The 17,006-nt window shown below is 41.1% G+C and overlaps 1 protein-coding gene across 6 annotated transcripts in view; it reads right to left on the bottom strand.

The window, feature by feature from the left end:
• Positions 1-16,438, bottom strand: part of Fxr1 (FMR1 autosomal homolog 1) — a 52,488-nt gene extending 36,050 nt beyond the window's left edge. For 2 of the 6 annotated variants that reach the window (XM_036190014.1, XM_036190017.1), the window contains exon 1: positions 16,112-16,428. In XM_036190014.1, coding sequence (XP_036045907.1) covers positions 16,112-16,162 — 51 coding nt within the window. In that variant the 5' untranslated portion in view covers positions 16,163-16,428. Of the gene's footprint in view, positions 1-16,111 lie in introns of all 6 variants that reach the window. The other 4 variants (XM_036190013.1, XM_036190015.1, XM_036190016.1 and 1 more) reach the window with 4 other exon arrangements.
• Positions 16,439-17,006: the final 568 nt, after the last annotated feature.

The following is a 17,006-nucleotide window of genomic DNA, read 5'->3' as shown; positions in this document are numbered from 1 at the left end:
AACAGGAAGGTGGTTTCAACTGTGAACTGAGAGTTAACTCTCCAGTCAGTAAGAACATCAATGAGGGAACAGTTCATTTACAGGGGAAAATAAAGGTTTAATATACAGAACTTCTAAGATGTTACATGTGTTACAATTTATTGTACCTTTGCTTTTTTCCCTCCTGCTTCCCCCTGTTTTGTGAATACACAACTTTTCAGTTCATCTGCCTAAGGTACTTGGCAATTTTGAGGTGGAAGCATAATGGCTTGAAGAGAAAACACAGTACAACACAGAATATACATACAACACTCAACATACCGTTTAGAAATTACAGAATATACACGGAAGTTTTTCAACTTGATCCCATCCGTTCATAATACGGAGTTTAAAGTCTGATATTAAGCAGAACAAATGATTTCTAAACCTTGGTTCCAAAAAAGTTAATTAATCTATGAACCTTCCAGACCTCTCATTTTAGAGAAAGACACAACTGCAGCAAAACATATCAACACAAACCCAAAGTTTCACTCCCTGGGAGGTTATAAATAGTAGCTTAAAAAAAAAAATCTCAGGGTTGGGGATTTAGCTCAGTGGTAGAGCACTTGCCTAGCAAGCACAAGGCCCTAGGTTCGATCCTCAGCTCTGAAAAAAAAAAAATCTCATTCTTTCAAGAGCTCTTTTCATAAAGGAGCAAAATGAGGACTAAATCTGATACCTATACTACCAGTAGAAATGGTGAAGACTTTCATAATTACAGAACAAATTGCCAAAACCCAATTCATAACAAGAAAGCACAATTATGTTCCCAACACAAATTTGAGTTAAAATAAACTTTAATATTTAAAATACTGATCAACATAGTTGAGGTTCTGCTACAGCTACTATGCACAGAAATCTATAAATCTTAGAGACGGGGATCAGGTATCAGATGCTCAAGGTCATCTTTGGTTAGTTAAGGGAGTTAGTTCCTTAGCAACCAGTCCCCTCATATAAACAAAAATAAAAAGGCTGTAGAGATGCACCCTTTTGATACATTGCCACTAAACATGAGGCAGAAGAGGACAGGGAAACTAAGGAGACATGGAAAAGGAAAGGAACCATCAGCTTCATCAATTTCTGGCCAGCTAAGAATAAAGAATTCCAGCCCAATTAACATTTGCTAAGAAGGTTGCCAGCATATAGCAAAGAATCATACTTAATGCTTGAAGATATGTCTGACCAATATAGCTATCCTCTTTTTCAGCTGTAAACGTGAAATTCTGGAAGTGTCTCACAAAAAACTCCAGTTTATAGAGGATAAGTCTACACTCTTATGAGAACCTAAAGATGTATGATTTTTACCTTATCAGGCACTCTATAAGCTCATTTTCTGAGAGAGCCTGGGAATGAGGGAAGGGATCTTGACATCCCTTTAAGAGAGAGATACCTCTTAGCATCAAGGTAACTTGAGAACTACCAAAATTATGTTATCTCTCTCCTGCTGAGACTCTCTCAAGAAGCCCACACCCTCACTTTGGTGCATCTCATAGTTTCCTTGAGCACCTTTGTATTAAGAGCCTGTGTTAACATCTCTTCCTAATAATCTCTTAACTCAGTCATGTCTCTTAAAAAAAAAAAAAAAACTCTCAGGCTGCAGCAGATGGCAGTATGCAGCAGTGTCTCCAGCTCCCAGGCCCAATCTCCACTGCCAAATCCATTTGGAGCATTATAGGACCTGCAAAAGTTCTTGACTGTAAAGTAACTGATACTTCATGCTCATCTATTAAACTTTTGGTTGTTTAAGAACCTACCAAATGCCTTCCACTTATGCAACCCACTACAAACTAATTTACACTCCTTACAAAAGGGGAAACAGAAACTAAAACACCAAAGCTCTCTGCAAACAAACTACCAAACTATATACAATCAGGAACTAAACAGCTTCAATCTTCAAAATGGAGCTTAGAATAGTAGCCTAGATAAAAAAAAAAAAAAAATACTAGACTTACATTCTAGAGAAACTCAAATTTTAAAGTTCTTGTTAGATCTAAGTTTTCTACTGCAAAAGAAACTACTAGCAACAAAGGAAGGGGCAAAAAGAAATACAACTTCCTAAAGTGGAAACCAGACCTTGGCATAATCCTTCATTAAAAAAAGTGATTTGTGTATCATGTTCAATACTTGCTTATTTTTTGTGTGTACGTGTGAGAGTCTGAATGAATATATGTGCCTCATGTACATGCAGAAGCCCAGGGAGGCCAGAAGAGGGCACTGGGTCCACTGAAACTAGAGTTACATACAGGAGGTTGTGAACTGCCACATGGGTTCTGAGAACCAAATCTAGGTCCTCTGCAAGACTAGTAAGCAATCTTTGACTGCTTAGCCATCTCCAGTTTCCTATAATGGTTATCCTATAATGGTTCTGATCTTTAAATTTCAATCTATTCAAAATCCTCATTGGTTGAGCAGGCAAATGACTCAATGGGTAAAGAAAGGCACTTGCTGCCAAGTCTGCCCACCAGAGTGCTATCTTAGGAAGCCACCCCCAACTCCCAGGAGAAGGAAACTAACTTCTGACAAGTCCTCTGGCCTGAGCGCATGCACAAATGTAATTTTAAAATCTAGGAGCAGTTCCAATGGTATCCAAGGCCTCTGCACTCACATACACATTCCCACATGAACGCACACATACATAATTAAAAATAGAAACAAGCCAGGATAGTGATCCCAAGACCAGCCCAGTCTACACAGCAAGTTCTAGGACAGGTGAAACTACATAGATACCCTATCTCAAAAACAAAAAACTATAAATAAATCAATTAATTAAAAATAAAAACTAGTCAGGTGTAATGACATACACTTTCAATCTCAACATTCAGGAGACAGAGGCAGGAAGAACTCAGAGAGTTCAGGCCAGCCTCAACTACATAGTAAGCTCTGGGCTATCCAGGTCTACACAGCGAGATCATTTCTTAAAATAATAATTATTAATAATTTTAAAAGCAAAAATATCATTCAAAAATGTTAAGTCATCAATTTCAGACTGACACTACTATTACCTTCAAACAATGAAATAGTCTTACAGGTTTAGTAATTGTCATGTTTGTTACTGGCATGAAATTTTATCTTTTTCTAGATTTGGTACAACAGAAATAATTTTATGTATTTGACTTATTAAAGGTAATTAAAAACATTTCATTCAAGGCTCAGTTCCTGACTTAAATAAAGCAAACTTGTGGTAAAGTAGTAACAGTTCTAAAACAAAATTAACTTCTCTACTAAAAGCACTAGGCTCAGTGTCAGAAGCTACTGTAGTCTTTCCCTTTCATCCTATCAGTTAAAGACCACTGTTAGCATAGTTTACACAAGACTAACACTCTATTCTTGAATTGGTGGAACTGCTTTGGATTATGACTTGCCATTAATTTCGGCAATTAATGGTCTATTCAAAGGTTCCTGTGTAACTTCCAGCTCCTGTGTAACTTCCAGACTCAATTCTGACAATTCTGCGTCTCTGAAACCAGGATGCTTCTTAAAAATGAGGGCGTCTTAGAATAGCTGACAACCACATGTCACCACTTAGGCAAGCTCAGACTTGGTTTGCTTGGAATTCTTCTACATCACTTGAGTAAGTAAACTAATGCAGTTATTATTCTAATGAAGGACTGAGGCTTCTTAGTAAAAGTTGTTGATATATGATAAAAACCAAGAAAGTACCGGCATCAATACATGCAGAGAGTGAAAATTCATTCAAGAGAACCTGGCAATAATAAGAGCACTCTTCTAAAATATTTTTCCAACAATGATCCTCAAAGCACTGAAGAGGACATGTTGAAAACAAACGAAACAACTTTAAGCAACTTATTTCCTATTTTAGGCATCCAAATTAATGACTGTTTCCTGTAAGTACTAAAAGATAACCAATCCCCAGAGTAGTTTTCTCTTACAGCTGGTCTCACTTTAGGTATAATAAAATGGCATGGATCTCTCACAAAACATCCAAACTTGTATGTGGAAACAACTGATTCCTCTGGGTTAGTTGTTGCTTTTTAAGATCTCATTCTGCAATCCCAGGCTGGATTTGAACTTGCAGAAACCTCCCCACCTCAGCTTTTCAAGAGCTAAGCTTCCAGGCTTGAGTTACCTCAACTAAATGACTCCCTGGACTCTAAACTTAGCTCAACTATTTTAATCTTTTGACCATGGCTTACATTTCAGATCAAGATGCACACAGTTAGAATATCATGTTGTACAGTTTCCTACCCTACATGTACACATGTATTGAATTTTCTGAAAGGAAAAACAGCTTTTTTTTAAATAATCAGAGTTCCAATATAGCCCAATGCAGTCAGGCATCCAATCTACTGTGTGTAATGAATTAACACATTTCTCACACCTCTAGAACAATACTAAGTGTTCTCACATGAGAACCTCAACTGAAACTGTCTTGTGCCTTTCCAGACCTGGACAAAACTTTATGTAAAAATGAAATAAAACAAAGAAACAGTTTGCAAAAGACTGGAGCTTCTTTACACTGAGGTACCATACCTTAATACTCAATGCTATGCCACGGAGGACTTCATGCTACTCTCTTTACTTCCAAAATACTGCAGTAAACCTCCCTTTAATCTTCAATGTCTACTAATTTATGACTCAAAACACTTTACATTTCTGGACTGTCTATACAGTTATAGATACAGGAGAAAAAAAATCCCTTATCAAGGCAAGGAAAAAAGAACTTCACTGAATAGTGACACTACAATATAGAAATTTCACCATTAAAACTGTCTCAAATCCACTATGCAGCATGTGATAAATAAACCAGAAAACCCAAGAAAGTAAGATTTCTTGGCTAGTTTTATTTCTTAACAAGCAAGTCATAATTCTCCCTCTTCTAAGCCTTTTGTGAGTCATCCTAGGGCGCCCAAGGTTTTGTGAAACAATTTAAGGGGTGAATCCAGCCATCCTGGATGCCAATCCTCGAAGTAGAAAGCCATGAACAGGTAGGTACTTATTTCCTCCGTGTGCAAATAAACTCTTTCAAACTATTAAGCTATTGCTTATTATTTAAATAGCTGATGCTTGCACAGATGCCTACCTTTGTGGGAATGCACTTTTACATTAAGTCAAGAGTTAATGCCCACAAATATACAGATTCAACAACTGAAAAAAAGACATCCCAATAGAAAAATGGACAAGAGGCCAGCCAAACTGTAGAAGAACAAATCCAAAAGGCAAGTCAACATTTTTCTGGCTGGGACATAAAGAGGAAGAGCTATCAGCTGGTGAAAAAAATACAGTTGTCTTTAAAAAGAAAAAGTACTTAATATTAGAGGCTTATTTTGTTTTCTGCAGTTAAGTTCCATTTGAAAATACACTTATTTTTTTTCCATGTATGTTGTATGCATGCATGCATGTTTGTGGGTGGGCAATGCCCATGAAGACTAGAAGTTGACATAAGGTTATCTTCTTTTAATCATTCTCTACCTTATTCACTGAGCAAAGGTCTCTCACTTGAACCTACAGCCAGCTACTCTGGACAGCCAGCTTACCCTCTAGGATTCCCCAGTCTGTGTCTTCTGAGTACTGGGATTACAGGCAGACTGCCACGCCTACTCATCATTTACATAGGTGCTAAATTTCTGGACTCTGGTTCTTTCATTTCCATGGCAACCACTTTATCCACTGAGCCATCTCACTAGTCCCTAAACTACCGCTTTCTTTGAAATCTATCCAATGGAAACACAGATATTGGGGGGTGATTACTGACAAATGTCTGAATTTTACTCTTACAATTACATAATCACTACAAATTATACTGTATGCAAAAGGTTAAGTACATGATTCCAGTTTTTTATAGGCGTACTGAAAACCCCTACATTTGTTTCTGAATGTGTATCCATACACAATGCTGATCATAGAGCTGGAGTCGCATTTATCTGGCTATAAGCAAGGTTTTATCTATCTGGCTATTGGCAGGATTACCTGAAATGAGGGAAACAAAAACACCAACCACCACCAGGAAGAAAAAAGAAGGAAAACATTTCAACTGAATCCAATCTGTACATCCCACCAATAATGAATTACACATGTAAAGATTGTACGTGAACACTGATATACACAGGGTCTATCTTTTAAAACCTGTGCTGTTGGGCATGTCACCCAGCAATTTGAAAAGATGAGCTAGGAGGACCATGAGTTAAGGGGCCATCCTGGACTACATAGCGAAACTCTAATTTTTTTTAAACTCTTTTTTTAAAGATTATTTTATTTATTATATACAGTGTTCTGTCTGCTTATATGCTTGAAGGCCAGAAGAGGGCATCATGTCTCTTCATAGATGGTTGTGAGCCACCATGTGGTGCTGGGAATTGAACTCAGGACCTCTGGAAGAACAGTCAATGCTCTTAACCTCTGAGCCATCTCTCCAGCCCCAAAACCCTAATTTTTAACAACAAATTTTTTGTCTTTAGCCAAGCACAGCAGCCTAATATCCCCATGGGTTAGGGAAGTGGAGGAGCTTAGAAGATATCACGTGGGTCCAGGAGTTTTGAGACCAGCCTGGACAACATAGAGAACCTATTTTAAACAATTTATTTTGAAAGAGCTACATAACAAATCTAAGTAAAAATTACTTAAAATCAATGGATACATGCTCTATAAATAAAGTCTGCAAATATTACTATAGAATTACATCATTACTGAACAAGTTCTAGTAAAGAAAAAAACTTTCTAAAGCAACCCTTTATGAGCTGGCTGTGTGGCTCAGTGACAGACTGCTTGCTAATTGCATGAGGTCCTGGTTTGGATCCTGAGAACAAGCAAGCAAACAAAAATCATAACAGCCTGAGCACTGTTCTAGACACAAGGCCATGAGGATAAGAACGTATAGACATCTACCACTGCTTGAAGAGCTCTTGAAGTAAAATGACTTAATGCTTCCACATGGCTACCCAAAACTCCCCTAACTTTCCTGTTGTAAAGCACTCAAGTTCCAGTTAACCCCTGTGTGCACCATGAAGTTGTGGCAATCTGAGAATTTGTGACCAGATCAATAGATAACCACTAATAAAACCATTTAAAATGTTTGATTTGAACTACATCAAAAAGATATAACTGACAGAGAATTACTAAGATGACACAACAAATGACCTGTGCCCAGAAACCAAGACCAACTTTTTTTTATTTATTCAAACATATACTGAAGCTACTACTGCAAACTTCATCAGTATTACCAAGAACTCTCCAGTCCCAAAACAAATGTGAAAACATAGTAAGGGTGAAGCAAAATGGAATAGTTTTTTTTTTTTTTTTTAATATCTGATACCACAAGGAATTGTGTTTGCAGTGAACAAATGAACAGATATTCACTATTAATACAATGTGAGAATTAATGATAGTTCAATTTTACCATGGCTTTCAATCTAATAAAGACAAATGAATTATAAAACGATATACACACATGCATAGATGTTCAGATTAACAAAGCAATGCTCTGCTTTCATTGCTTAATTTTGTTATATTTCAGTTAGTATTTTGAAAACCTAGTCCTAAAAAAGCTGCCTCAGCAATTTGTTCCTCTTCATTAGCTAAGCACCCACCCCCCAAAAGCTCTTTTAAAGTCTTGATATTCAAAAATACTAAGTGCAAAATTACTGAGATGCTGGATCATAAGAAGATTACTTGAGGGCTGGAGATAAAGCACAAGCCTAGTTTGGGCAAGGCTCCGAGTTCCATTTCTAGCATGGCCAGAAAAAATTCTGAACAAGCAGTTCATTTAAACAAATATGTGCATTTTCCAGTATTTTAAAGTATTTTACATACTCAGTAACACAAAGGTGAACAACTGTGGAAGATGTAATCATCCCACAGAAATAAAATATGAATCGTGTACGTAACTTAATATAGCCACATTAAATGAAAACAGGTGCTATTTTAATATACTTAAAATCCAATATGCCCAAAATATTATTTCAATATGTAATTAGGATTTTTAAAACTGTTAATGTTTTGTATTCTTTTTCAAACTACCTCAATTCTGACTAGAGTATTTCAGTTCAGTGGCTGCTAACTACCATTCTGGAAAAGGAGCACATTCTTAGAAAGCAACAGTAATAGAAATCAGCCTCCATCTTTTTTTGCAGCAATCATCCCAATTCAGTCCTCCACATTCCTAGATTAATAATTTACAACTAGTAATAACTTTGAGAACTACCTATTTGTGCTTAAGAAAATCATACCATACAGCTGGGCATCGTAGCACAAACCTATAATCCCCACATTTAGGAAGAAGCAGAAAGATTAAAAATGCAAAACCATTTTCATCCACATAGCAAGTTTAAATGACCTACCTCAAAACAAAAATGTGGGGGTGGGGGAGAAACCACTGCAACAGTTAAATAAGCTCCAGGGAGGCAAAAACAGACTAGTAATCATGAATCAACCTGATTTATGGAGCTGCAACAGATTTCCCCAAATGGTGTTAACTATCTGTCTCAGTGTGGTTGAAACTAGGTTAGAAATGCATGTGTACAACCTCCAAGAAGCATCTAAGAAGCAATCTGAATTCTAAGTACTGGCTATTGTTGGAGCTAGAAACTCACAAAACTTCTCAATGTTCAGCAACTTTTACAAATGTCAGAAAAATATGATTATCTCATACTGCAGATGAACAAACCTCACAACTACCCACTACAAAACTAAGAATCATTCATAATAGTGTGATAGAAAACACAATCACTAAGTCATAATCTAGTTAAATTCAGGCTCACAAGATGGCTCAGCAGGTAAAGGCACTGCCACAAAAGCTTAGTGACCTGAAGAAGTGACTCCACAAAGTTGGCTTTTGGGCCTCCACTGGTGCCCATGGCACTCACCCACATTCAAAAACAAAGAAAAGTCCATTGCTCAAAACTACCCTTTCAAGAGGTTTAAGAAAGTATCATAAACTAAGCAACTGGAAGTGAAAAACAGTTAAATGCCACTTAAGATACAGCATAATCTTGGACAAACTACATCATCATCCCTTGAATATAAAATGAGGAAGCCCATACCTCATGGACCAGGTATGGCAGGATATACCTTTATATCCCATCATTCCAGAGGAAGAGGCAAGTGGATCTGTGGTTACCAGATTAACACATCTAGAATGAGTTCCAAGCCAGCCAGTGCTACACAGTGAGACCCTGTCTCAAAAAACAAAACAAAACAAAAAACAAACCCACACAAAACCATACCTCATGAAATCCCCGAGTATGCAGGAAATACATGTGGAAGCTTAAAAGACCATCTAATAACAGGTTGTCAAGCTATTCTCTTACAAAAGACACACAAACATGTATATAAATACATAGGTACATAAAGAAAAACAGCCAAGCCTTATCTATTTCTAGACAGTTCTCACAGCTTTTGTCTTCAGATGCTTTACTATGTTATTTCTCCTATAAGTTAAAAAAGAAAAAGAAAAAGAAACCACAGGTATTTATGTATTTTTAAAAAATGAATCCAATAGTCAGGTACAGTACTGCATGCCTATAATTCCAGCACTGGAGAAGCGGAAACAGGAAAATCATTCATTCAAGGGCAAGTCTGAACTAAACATCCCAAGTTCCAAGCCATCTTGAAATATTCCAGACCCTGTCTCAAAGTAACAAGCCTCCAGTTTCTTTCCCCCTTATAAAGGACCACATTTGGCCACTATTCCTGAACAAAATAAAAACTGTGAATTGGGTATGGTTGTACAGGCCTATAATCCCAACCAATATTCAGGATTGCAAATTCAAAGCCAAAGTTACATTATACTCTATCTCAAAACCCTAAAGTTATTGAGACTATTCATTTCCACTTAAATTTTAGCATTTATAGAAGCCATATTTTAAATACTTACAACTCAAAATCATCTTAGTATATCTGAATCTATATATTTTAACAAAGAGCTCTATCTAATACAAAGGTAGCTACCATTTCTCCCTCAAATACTAAATCTAGAGTTGGTGAGGTTGGTTGACATGGCTGTACAAGCATCACTAGCTTAGCCTACCTAAACTGGACTGAAAATTAAAAAAAAAAAAAAAAAAAGTATTGTTTATCTGTGCGTGCATCCCAGCATTCCAGAGGCAGAGGCAGGAGGATCTGTGGGATTAAGGCCAGTCTGGTCCAAGGTTAGAGGAGAACTTGAGGGAGTCTGTTCTTTCCTTCATATGGACTGCCCAGATTAAACTCATAGATTGTCAGGCTTGGCAGCAAGCAAGCACCTTAACCCATTGATTCATCTCTCTAGCAACTGTTCTTTTACTTTCCTGCCTCTGCGTCTCAAGTGCTGGAATCTCAGGCATGTGCCACCAGGCCTGGCTTTCAACTAAGATTTTGTACTCGCTGAAAAGTCATTTATGCCCTCAGCATACCACTTCTTCACTGCTAATTTAGTCCGTCATTAATGATAAAATACCTACTGCACAACTTCATTATTGACCTCAGTTTTTACTTTTAATGGTACGTTAAATAAGGAATTAATTATGGATCTATTACAATACTTGGAGATGTATCAATTATATAGTTAAAGCAGGAATATTGAGCTCTAAATGTAATTAATTCCATCTATTATAGAAAAGGCCCCAAATTTCATTTCACCTGTACAGACAGAAAAATTCCTCCACAAGAGCCAAAAATTGAGTGACTTGCTCAATGTCTACTTAGAATTGTTAGTTAATGTGGCAGTATACACCTCAGGCATAAAGCATTAAAGCTGCAAGTGCAACTACCATAAAACCATTTCAGCCCAAAACTATACAATGCAGTGACATTACAAACTTTCATGTCACTGTGTTGGGCATGACACTTGCAAAGTTATTCTAGAGACTCAGACAAGAGGATCACAGGAACCCAAAGGCTCTTTTCAAACCATAAACCTCCAAGTTTAGTGTCATATACATCAGCTAAAAAGCATGTTAATGATGAAAATGGGCTCAAGGTTTATTTTGGGGTAGTGGAGTATGTGATGACGATTGGTTTTTAAATTTATCAATTTTAGACAATTTAGAAATTACCCAGGAACAGTCTCAACGAAACACTGTCTAATTAATAAGGTCTACGGGTATGTCTGTGAGGGACTATTTTGAGTAGCTCGAAGACTCACCTATTATGGGTGGCCAGGGAGGAGTAGAGAAAGGAGCTGAGCACAAACATGCATTAATTCACTGCTCTCTGCTCCTCACTAGATGTGGTAGGAAGAGATGAAGCAAGTTCATGCTGCCTTGACTTTCCTCAATGATGAACCATAACCTTGAATCGTGAGCCTAATATTAAACTTTCTCCCTTAAGTTGCTTCTTCAGGGTATTTTATTACTGGAATAGGAAACAAAACTAAGCATGTTTATCGCAAATAGGACTGTTACAACAGATGCACAACTTTTAAGTATCCTTCCCAGCAAGCCATTCTGTTGCTTGAATAAACTATAGAGAATATACATTCTTATCTCTTTTTGGCCTTTTAGGTAGGAGTATATACATTCTACCTGAGTTTTCTAAAAAAGCACTTTGCTTTAAGTAGAAATGGATAGAAGCAGGTATTTTATACCAAATTACAAATTGCCACCAAATGTTTTACATCCATCTTCCCACTCTTTCTCATTCCTAGATTTAGAGAGCTGCAAAGAAACAGCTCTAATTATAAACACAGTGTTAACAGCAAAGCAATGCTTAGCATATTGTTTAGCATGTTTACCATGCTGCTATACACACACACACACACACACACACACACACACACACACACACATTTTTTTTTTAAGAAAAGGCTATCATGGCATTGGGTACTATCTTCAAAACTTCAGCTCTTCACTAACTCTAAATTTATGAAGTTTTAGTCCATTTAATCAATGTTTAAGAGCAGAGCCTCAAGGCAATATATTGACCACAAAGCTCAAAACACCATGCTACCTCTCAAACTCTCAAATGATAAATCACAGGGTCAAAGGCCTGTGTCCCTGCATTTCCAGAAGTAGAATGTGTTAACAATTGGTAAATTCAGAATTTTCAGAATCACCCATACACTGAAAACCACCACTAAAAAGGACAACAAATAAAAATGTTAACAGCTCCTGACTCTCTGAACAACTTCTAGTTTTTTCCATTTCCAAAATCCCTTCACTATTATCTTCTAAACTGGAAAAAAATAAATTCCTCTATGCTTGGTTGAAGCGAAGCTCAAACATTACATACTTGTAGTGGGTAGCTGTTCCAGCTTTGACCTGGAAGTACTACCTCCATTGAGGCTTCGGTAACTGTCACGCCTACAAGGCAGGGCTGAGACAGGACCCAGAATACCCGAGATCTCTTGGTTCCTGGACACTGGAGGTAGAGCACAGTTCTTCAGAGAACACCCCTGGACTGCACCATACCTTTCCCAGACCCTGTATCCTATCCCTTCACTTGTAAGTTACCCCACAAAATAAACCTCCCTTTTAACTACGTGGAGTGGCCTTAATATTTCTACCAACACATACTGTTTTGCTTACTTCTATACACACGGATTCTAGATGAGACAGAACTATTGAGACAGGAGACACTAGAGGCTGAAGGAGCAACAGGGAGAAGTGAAAGAGTACAACTGTCCTATGCTTTCATCCTGCACACAAGTGTCAGCTCGTACCCAAACGTTCAGAAAGTTTGTTCAGGAAAAAGGAAACAAAAGCTGGTTTGCAGTATGTAAACTAACCTCACTTTAAAAACTGAAGTGAGCCCGGCGGTGGTGGCACACGCCTTTAATCCCAGCACTCAGGAGGGAGAGCCAGGCGGATCTCTGTGAGTTCGAGGCTAGCCTGGTCTACAGAGCAAGTTCCAGGACAGGCACAAAGCTACACAGAGAAACCCTGTCTCAGAAAAGAAAAAAGAAAAAGCAAAATAAAAACTGAAGTGACAGAAAATGATAAGCTTTTGTGTTAAGAAAGAACTTTTTCAGCCAGGTTTGATGGTGGTACACACCTGTCATCTCAGTTATTAGTTAAGAAAAAAGCATTCCTCCTCTTGGGGGACCTTTCCACCCTGGGGATTCCTCTGCATTTTTCTTTAATAAACCTACATTTGGGGAAAGCAAGGGAGGATAAACACAACCCAAGTAGACAATTTCACTGTATAAAAAGTATTTCAGGCCAGGCGGTGGTGGCACACATCTTTAATCCCAGCACTGAGGAGGCAGAGGCAGGTGGCTCTCTGTGAGTTCGAGGCCAGCCTGGTCTACAGAGCGAGATCCAGGAAAGGCGCAGAGCTGCACAGAGGAAGCCCTGTCTCGAGAAAAAAAAAAAAAAAAAAAAAAAAACAACAACAAAAAAATTCAGACCACTGGACTTCAAATCCCTGATCTGACATGAATCCATTATATGATAATGAAGTACTAATCTAGAATTTCCTTTTGTTTATTCTAGTTAGGGTTTTTCCCCTTTACCATTTTGATATTCCAGGGTCCTGAAAACTATCTTCTACAAAGTACACACACAATTGATTATGGAAGGAAAAATTGCAAACGTTCAAATACAAAAAAAAAAAAAAAAAAAAAAAAAAAATGTGGCTTAATGTCCTTCCCAACCTAATCAAATCCCCATCGTATTCTGAATAAAAATGGGCGTAGCCCAGTCTAAGGAGAACCAGACTGTAGAGTATAAAAGGGGATCAATAAACAGGGGCCCTACAGTACAGACCTGTAATTTTAGCTACCCAAGGGGCTGGAGCAGGAGGATTACAAGTTCAAGGCCAGCATGAACTACCAGAGTTGAGTTCAGGGCCAGTTTGGACAACTTACTGATACCATCTCTCAAAGAAAAAAATAAACAAACAAAAACAAGGGTCAAAACTGAGCTTGATGGTAAAAAGCACTTGCTTAGTATGTACAAAGTTCTACATTCACTCCTCAATACAACCATAATCAATTACTAATATTTCAGAGTTCTAGCACGGATACTCACTGTGAATTGACTGGAGAAAAAAAAAAAAGATACCAAAAGATTGCAAAGAAACTTTACAAAAAGTCAAACTGTATTATTGTACTTCAGATTGACACAAAATATAGGAAAAGAAGTGGTTTTCTACTATCTACACAATGCAAAATTACTTGTTAAAACACTTTCAATGTGCAAGGAAAAGAAATGCTTATCTGTATTTCCTAAAAACTGTATTGATAAATAGTAACCGAACTCTTCCATAGGAGAGAAAGATGATGTATGAAAATGAACCTTATCTAGGCATGAAGAATATTTTTAAGTCCATTCCTTGTGGTTCAGCTAAACATATCTGCAATTTTTCAGAGAAGGTACACACTAGGTTTCGGTAAGAACAAAGTAAGTCCAATTGGTGAGAAAGAGGAGGGATTGTATGAGCGAGAACTGTTGAGACCAAGATTGGAAAAAGCACAGGGACAAATAGCCAAACGAATGGAAACACATGAACTATGAACCAATAGCTGAGGAGCCCCCAACTGGATCAGGCCCTCTGGATAAGTGAGACAGTTGATTAGCTTGAACTGTTTGGGAGGCACCCAGGCAATGAGACCTGGACCTATCCTTAGTGCGTGAGCTGGCTGTTTGGAACCTGGGTCTTATGCAGGGACACTTTGCTCAGCCTGGGAGGAGGGGACTGGACCTGCCTGGACTGAATCCACCAGGTTGAGCTGAATCCCCAGGGGAGTCTTTGCCCTGGAGGACATGGGAATGGAGGGTGTGAGGGGGGGGAGGACAGGGGAATCCATGGCCGATACGTAAAATTAAATTATAAAATAAAATTTAAAAAAAAAGAACAAAGTATCTACTCAAATATTGCTTGGATCATTAGTTGACATCAAGTTTTAAACCTGAAACAATGACGAAGCCAGTTACATGCTAATAGGTCATATTAAAGATTCCAACAATCACTATAACTCCTTTGTTGTCCACCTGAGGAAATGCACAATCATAATTAAAAATATATATTAGAGCTTTCAACCTTTGTCAACAAGCAGATGCCTAATGTTATTACCACGTGACAAATCAAATCCACAGAGATAATCAGCAAGCTAAAAGGGGGAAAACAAAACATTGTAAATTAGGAAATCGTTAAGACCAAATAAAATCCTCTGGAATAAAGGATGCGCTGAAATGAAAACCTGTGTGAAACCATTCTACGTACATACAATACTCAAGCACTAGAAGGCGGCCTTCATAAAAATAGCCAAGACTCTCAAACATCTGAGATGCTGGCTTAGAGAATGACTGACAGACAACAGCTGGGGAGGTTTTGTATTGATTTGCTGAGGTCCTCGCACACTTAGGGAAAAAGGAGTAAGGCGAAGGAAGGGGCCGTTACTATGGGAAAAAAACTATTCCGGCTCGGTGTTCAACTTGGTGGGCCCCCACCCTTTTCCAATGGAAGTCCCTTGCAAATTCCTCCACTCCACTCTCTCCGTCTCCTGGCCCAGGCTCCACAGCAATGCTCGGCCTCCTCTCAAAGGAAACAAAAAGAAACCCATGAAAGAGGATGGAAAAAAATAATAAGACAAAAGCCACCTTCCCCGAGGGCTGTGGAGACACGCGTCCCTCCCACCTGCGGCCTGGCCTCGGTTCACCTTTGAACCCTTCCTCTACAACTCGCTTTTCTCCCCGGCGGAGGGGCCGCCCGCTCCCCGGGCCGCAAATACCGGGGCCCGCCGCCTGCCCGCTTTCCCCGCGGACGCCGTGGGTTCGCGGGGCCCCGGGCCAGCACGACCCCGGGGAGGCCTGGGAGTCCGCTCGAGCGCCGCGGGCGAGCCGGGCAGGACAGGAGCCCGCCAGGCCCGGCCGCCCCGGGGTCACAGTGAGCTGCCCGCCGCCGTCTGCGCCCCCCGCCCGGCCAGGCCTCGCCGGCGCGCCCGCACCCCAGCCCGCGGCTCCGGCCCGCCCGCGTCCCGCAGACCTCGACCCCGGGCGCTCCCGGGCAGGAGGCGAGCCAGCGCCCGCCGCCTTGTTTCCAAACATAACGGAGCCCGGGCCCCGAGACCGTTAAACCGCGCCGAGGGCAGACGCCAGCAGCACGGACCGGCTGTCCCCCGCCGCCGCCCGCCGCCGCGCCTCGGCCCCCGGGGCCCCCGGCGTCCCCCACCCCCGCTCCCCATGCCCAGCTCCCGCCCCGGCCGCCCCGCGGCCCGCACCTTGTAGAAAGCCCCGTTGGAGCCGCGAACCTCCACCGTCAGCTCCGCCATGTTGGAACCGCAAAGGCCGCTGGGAAGAGATTCTAGAAACTTTCCAACGCGAGGGGAGGAGGGGGGAGGGGCGAGCGCCGCGGGGGAGGGGCGGGCAGGAGGGCGGGACGCTCCCCGGCCCGCTCCCGGGCTCTCGGCTTGCGGCGCCGGCTCTGCGCGGCTCCTCGGGCGGCTTCCCTGCGGCGGGCCGCACCGCCCACGCCCACTCCCGCGCGTCCCGTCTCGCGCACAATGAGGGAGGCGGACCCGCCCGGCGCGCCGCTCTCGCCTCAGGCTCGGCGCGCCGGCCGACGCTCCCTACAGCATCCTCCCGGCAGGAGCCGCGGCCTCTCCCGGAGCACGTGGCCGGCGGGAGCTCCCCGGACAAGTCTCTGCTCACGAACCTCCCCTTCGGCGCTCCCTGTGGCGCCCCGGACCCGCGGCCTCGCCTCAGGCCGCCCCGGGGAGGAGCCTCTCCCCTCGGCCAGCCTGGGACGCCGCGCTGCGGCTCTGCTGGCCGCTGTGCCCGCTCGATGCCCCGGCCTCGCCCCTCGCGAAGACGGCTCACCACCTGTTCCCGACCGAGCACGGTTACCTCCAGGCGTTCGGGAAGACTCACTTCAGCGAATTCGGTGGTGGAGTTGCTTTAGACTCGTCTCTGCAGCCCAGGGTGGCCTTGAACCCACAGAGCCCCTCCCGTCTCCGGCCGCCCGAGTGCCGGGATAACTTCAAAGACTCTTTTCTAAACAATGAGAAAGTGCGGTTTTCCCCCTGATGCATAACACATGGGAAGTTTGGCAAACGGGATCCAAGAACCACGTCGCGTGACTTTACCAGAACCTGCCCCAGCTCTGAAACCATTTCG

Source organism: Onychomys torridus, chromosome 6 (assembly GCF_903995425.1).
Source record: "Onychomys torridus chromosome 6, mOncTor1.1, whole genome shotgun sequence".
In the NCBI taxonomy this organism is placed as follows: Eukaryota; Metazoa; Chordata; class Mammalia; order Rodentia; family Cricetidae; genus Onychomys; species Onychomys torridus.
Note: the sequence above shows the minus strand (reverse complement) of the source record. Positions and strands in the feature narration are given on the sequence as shown.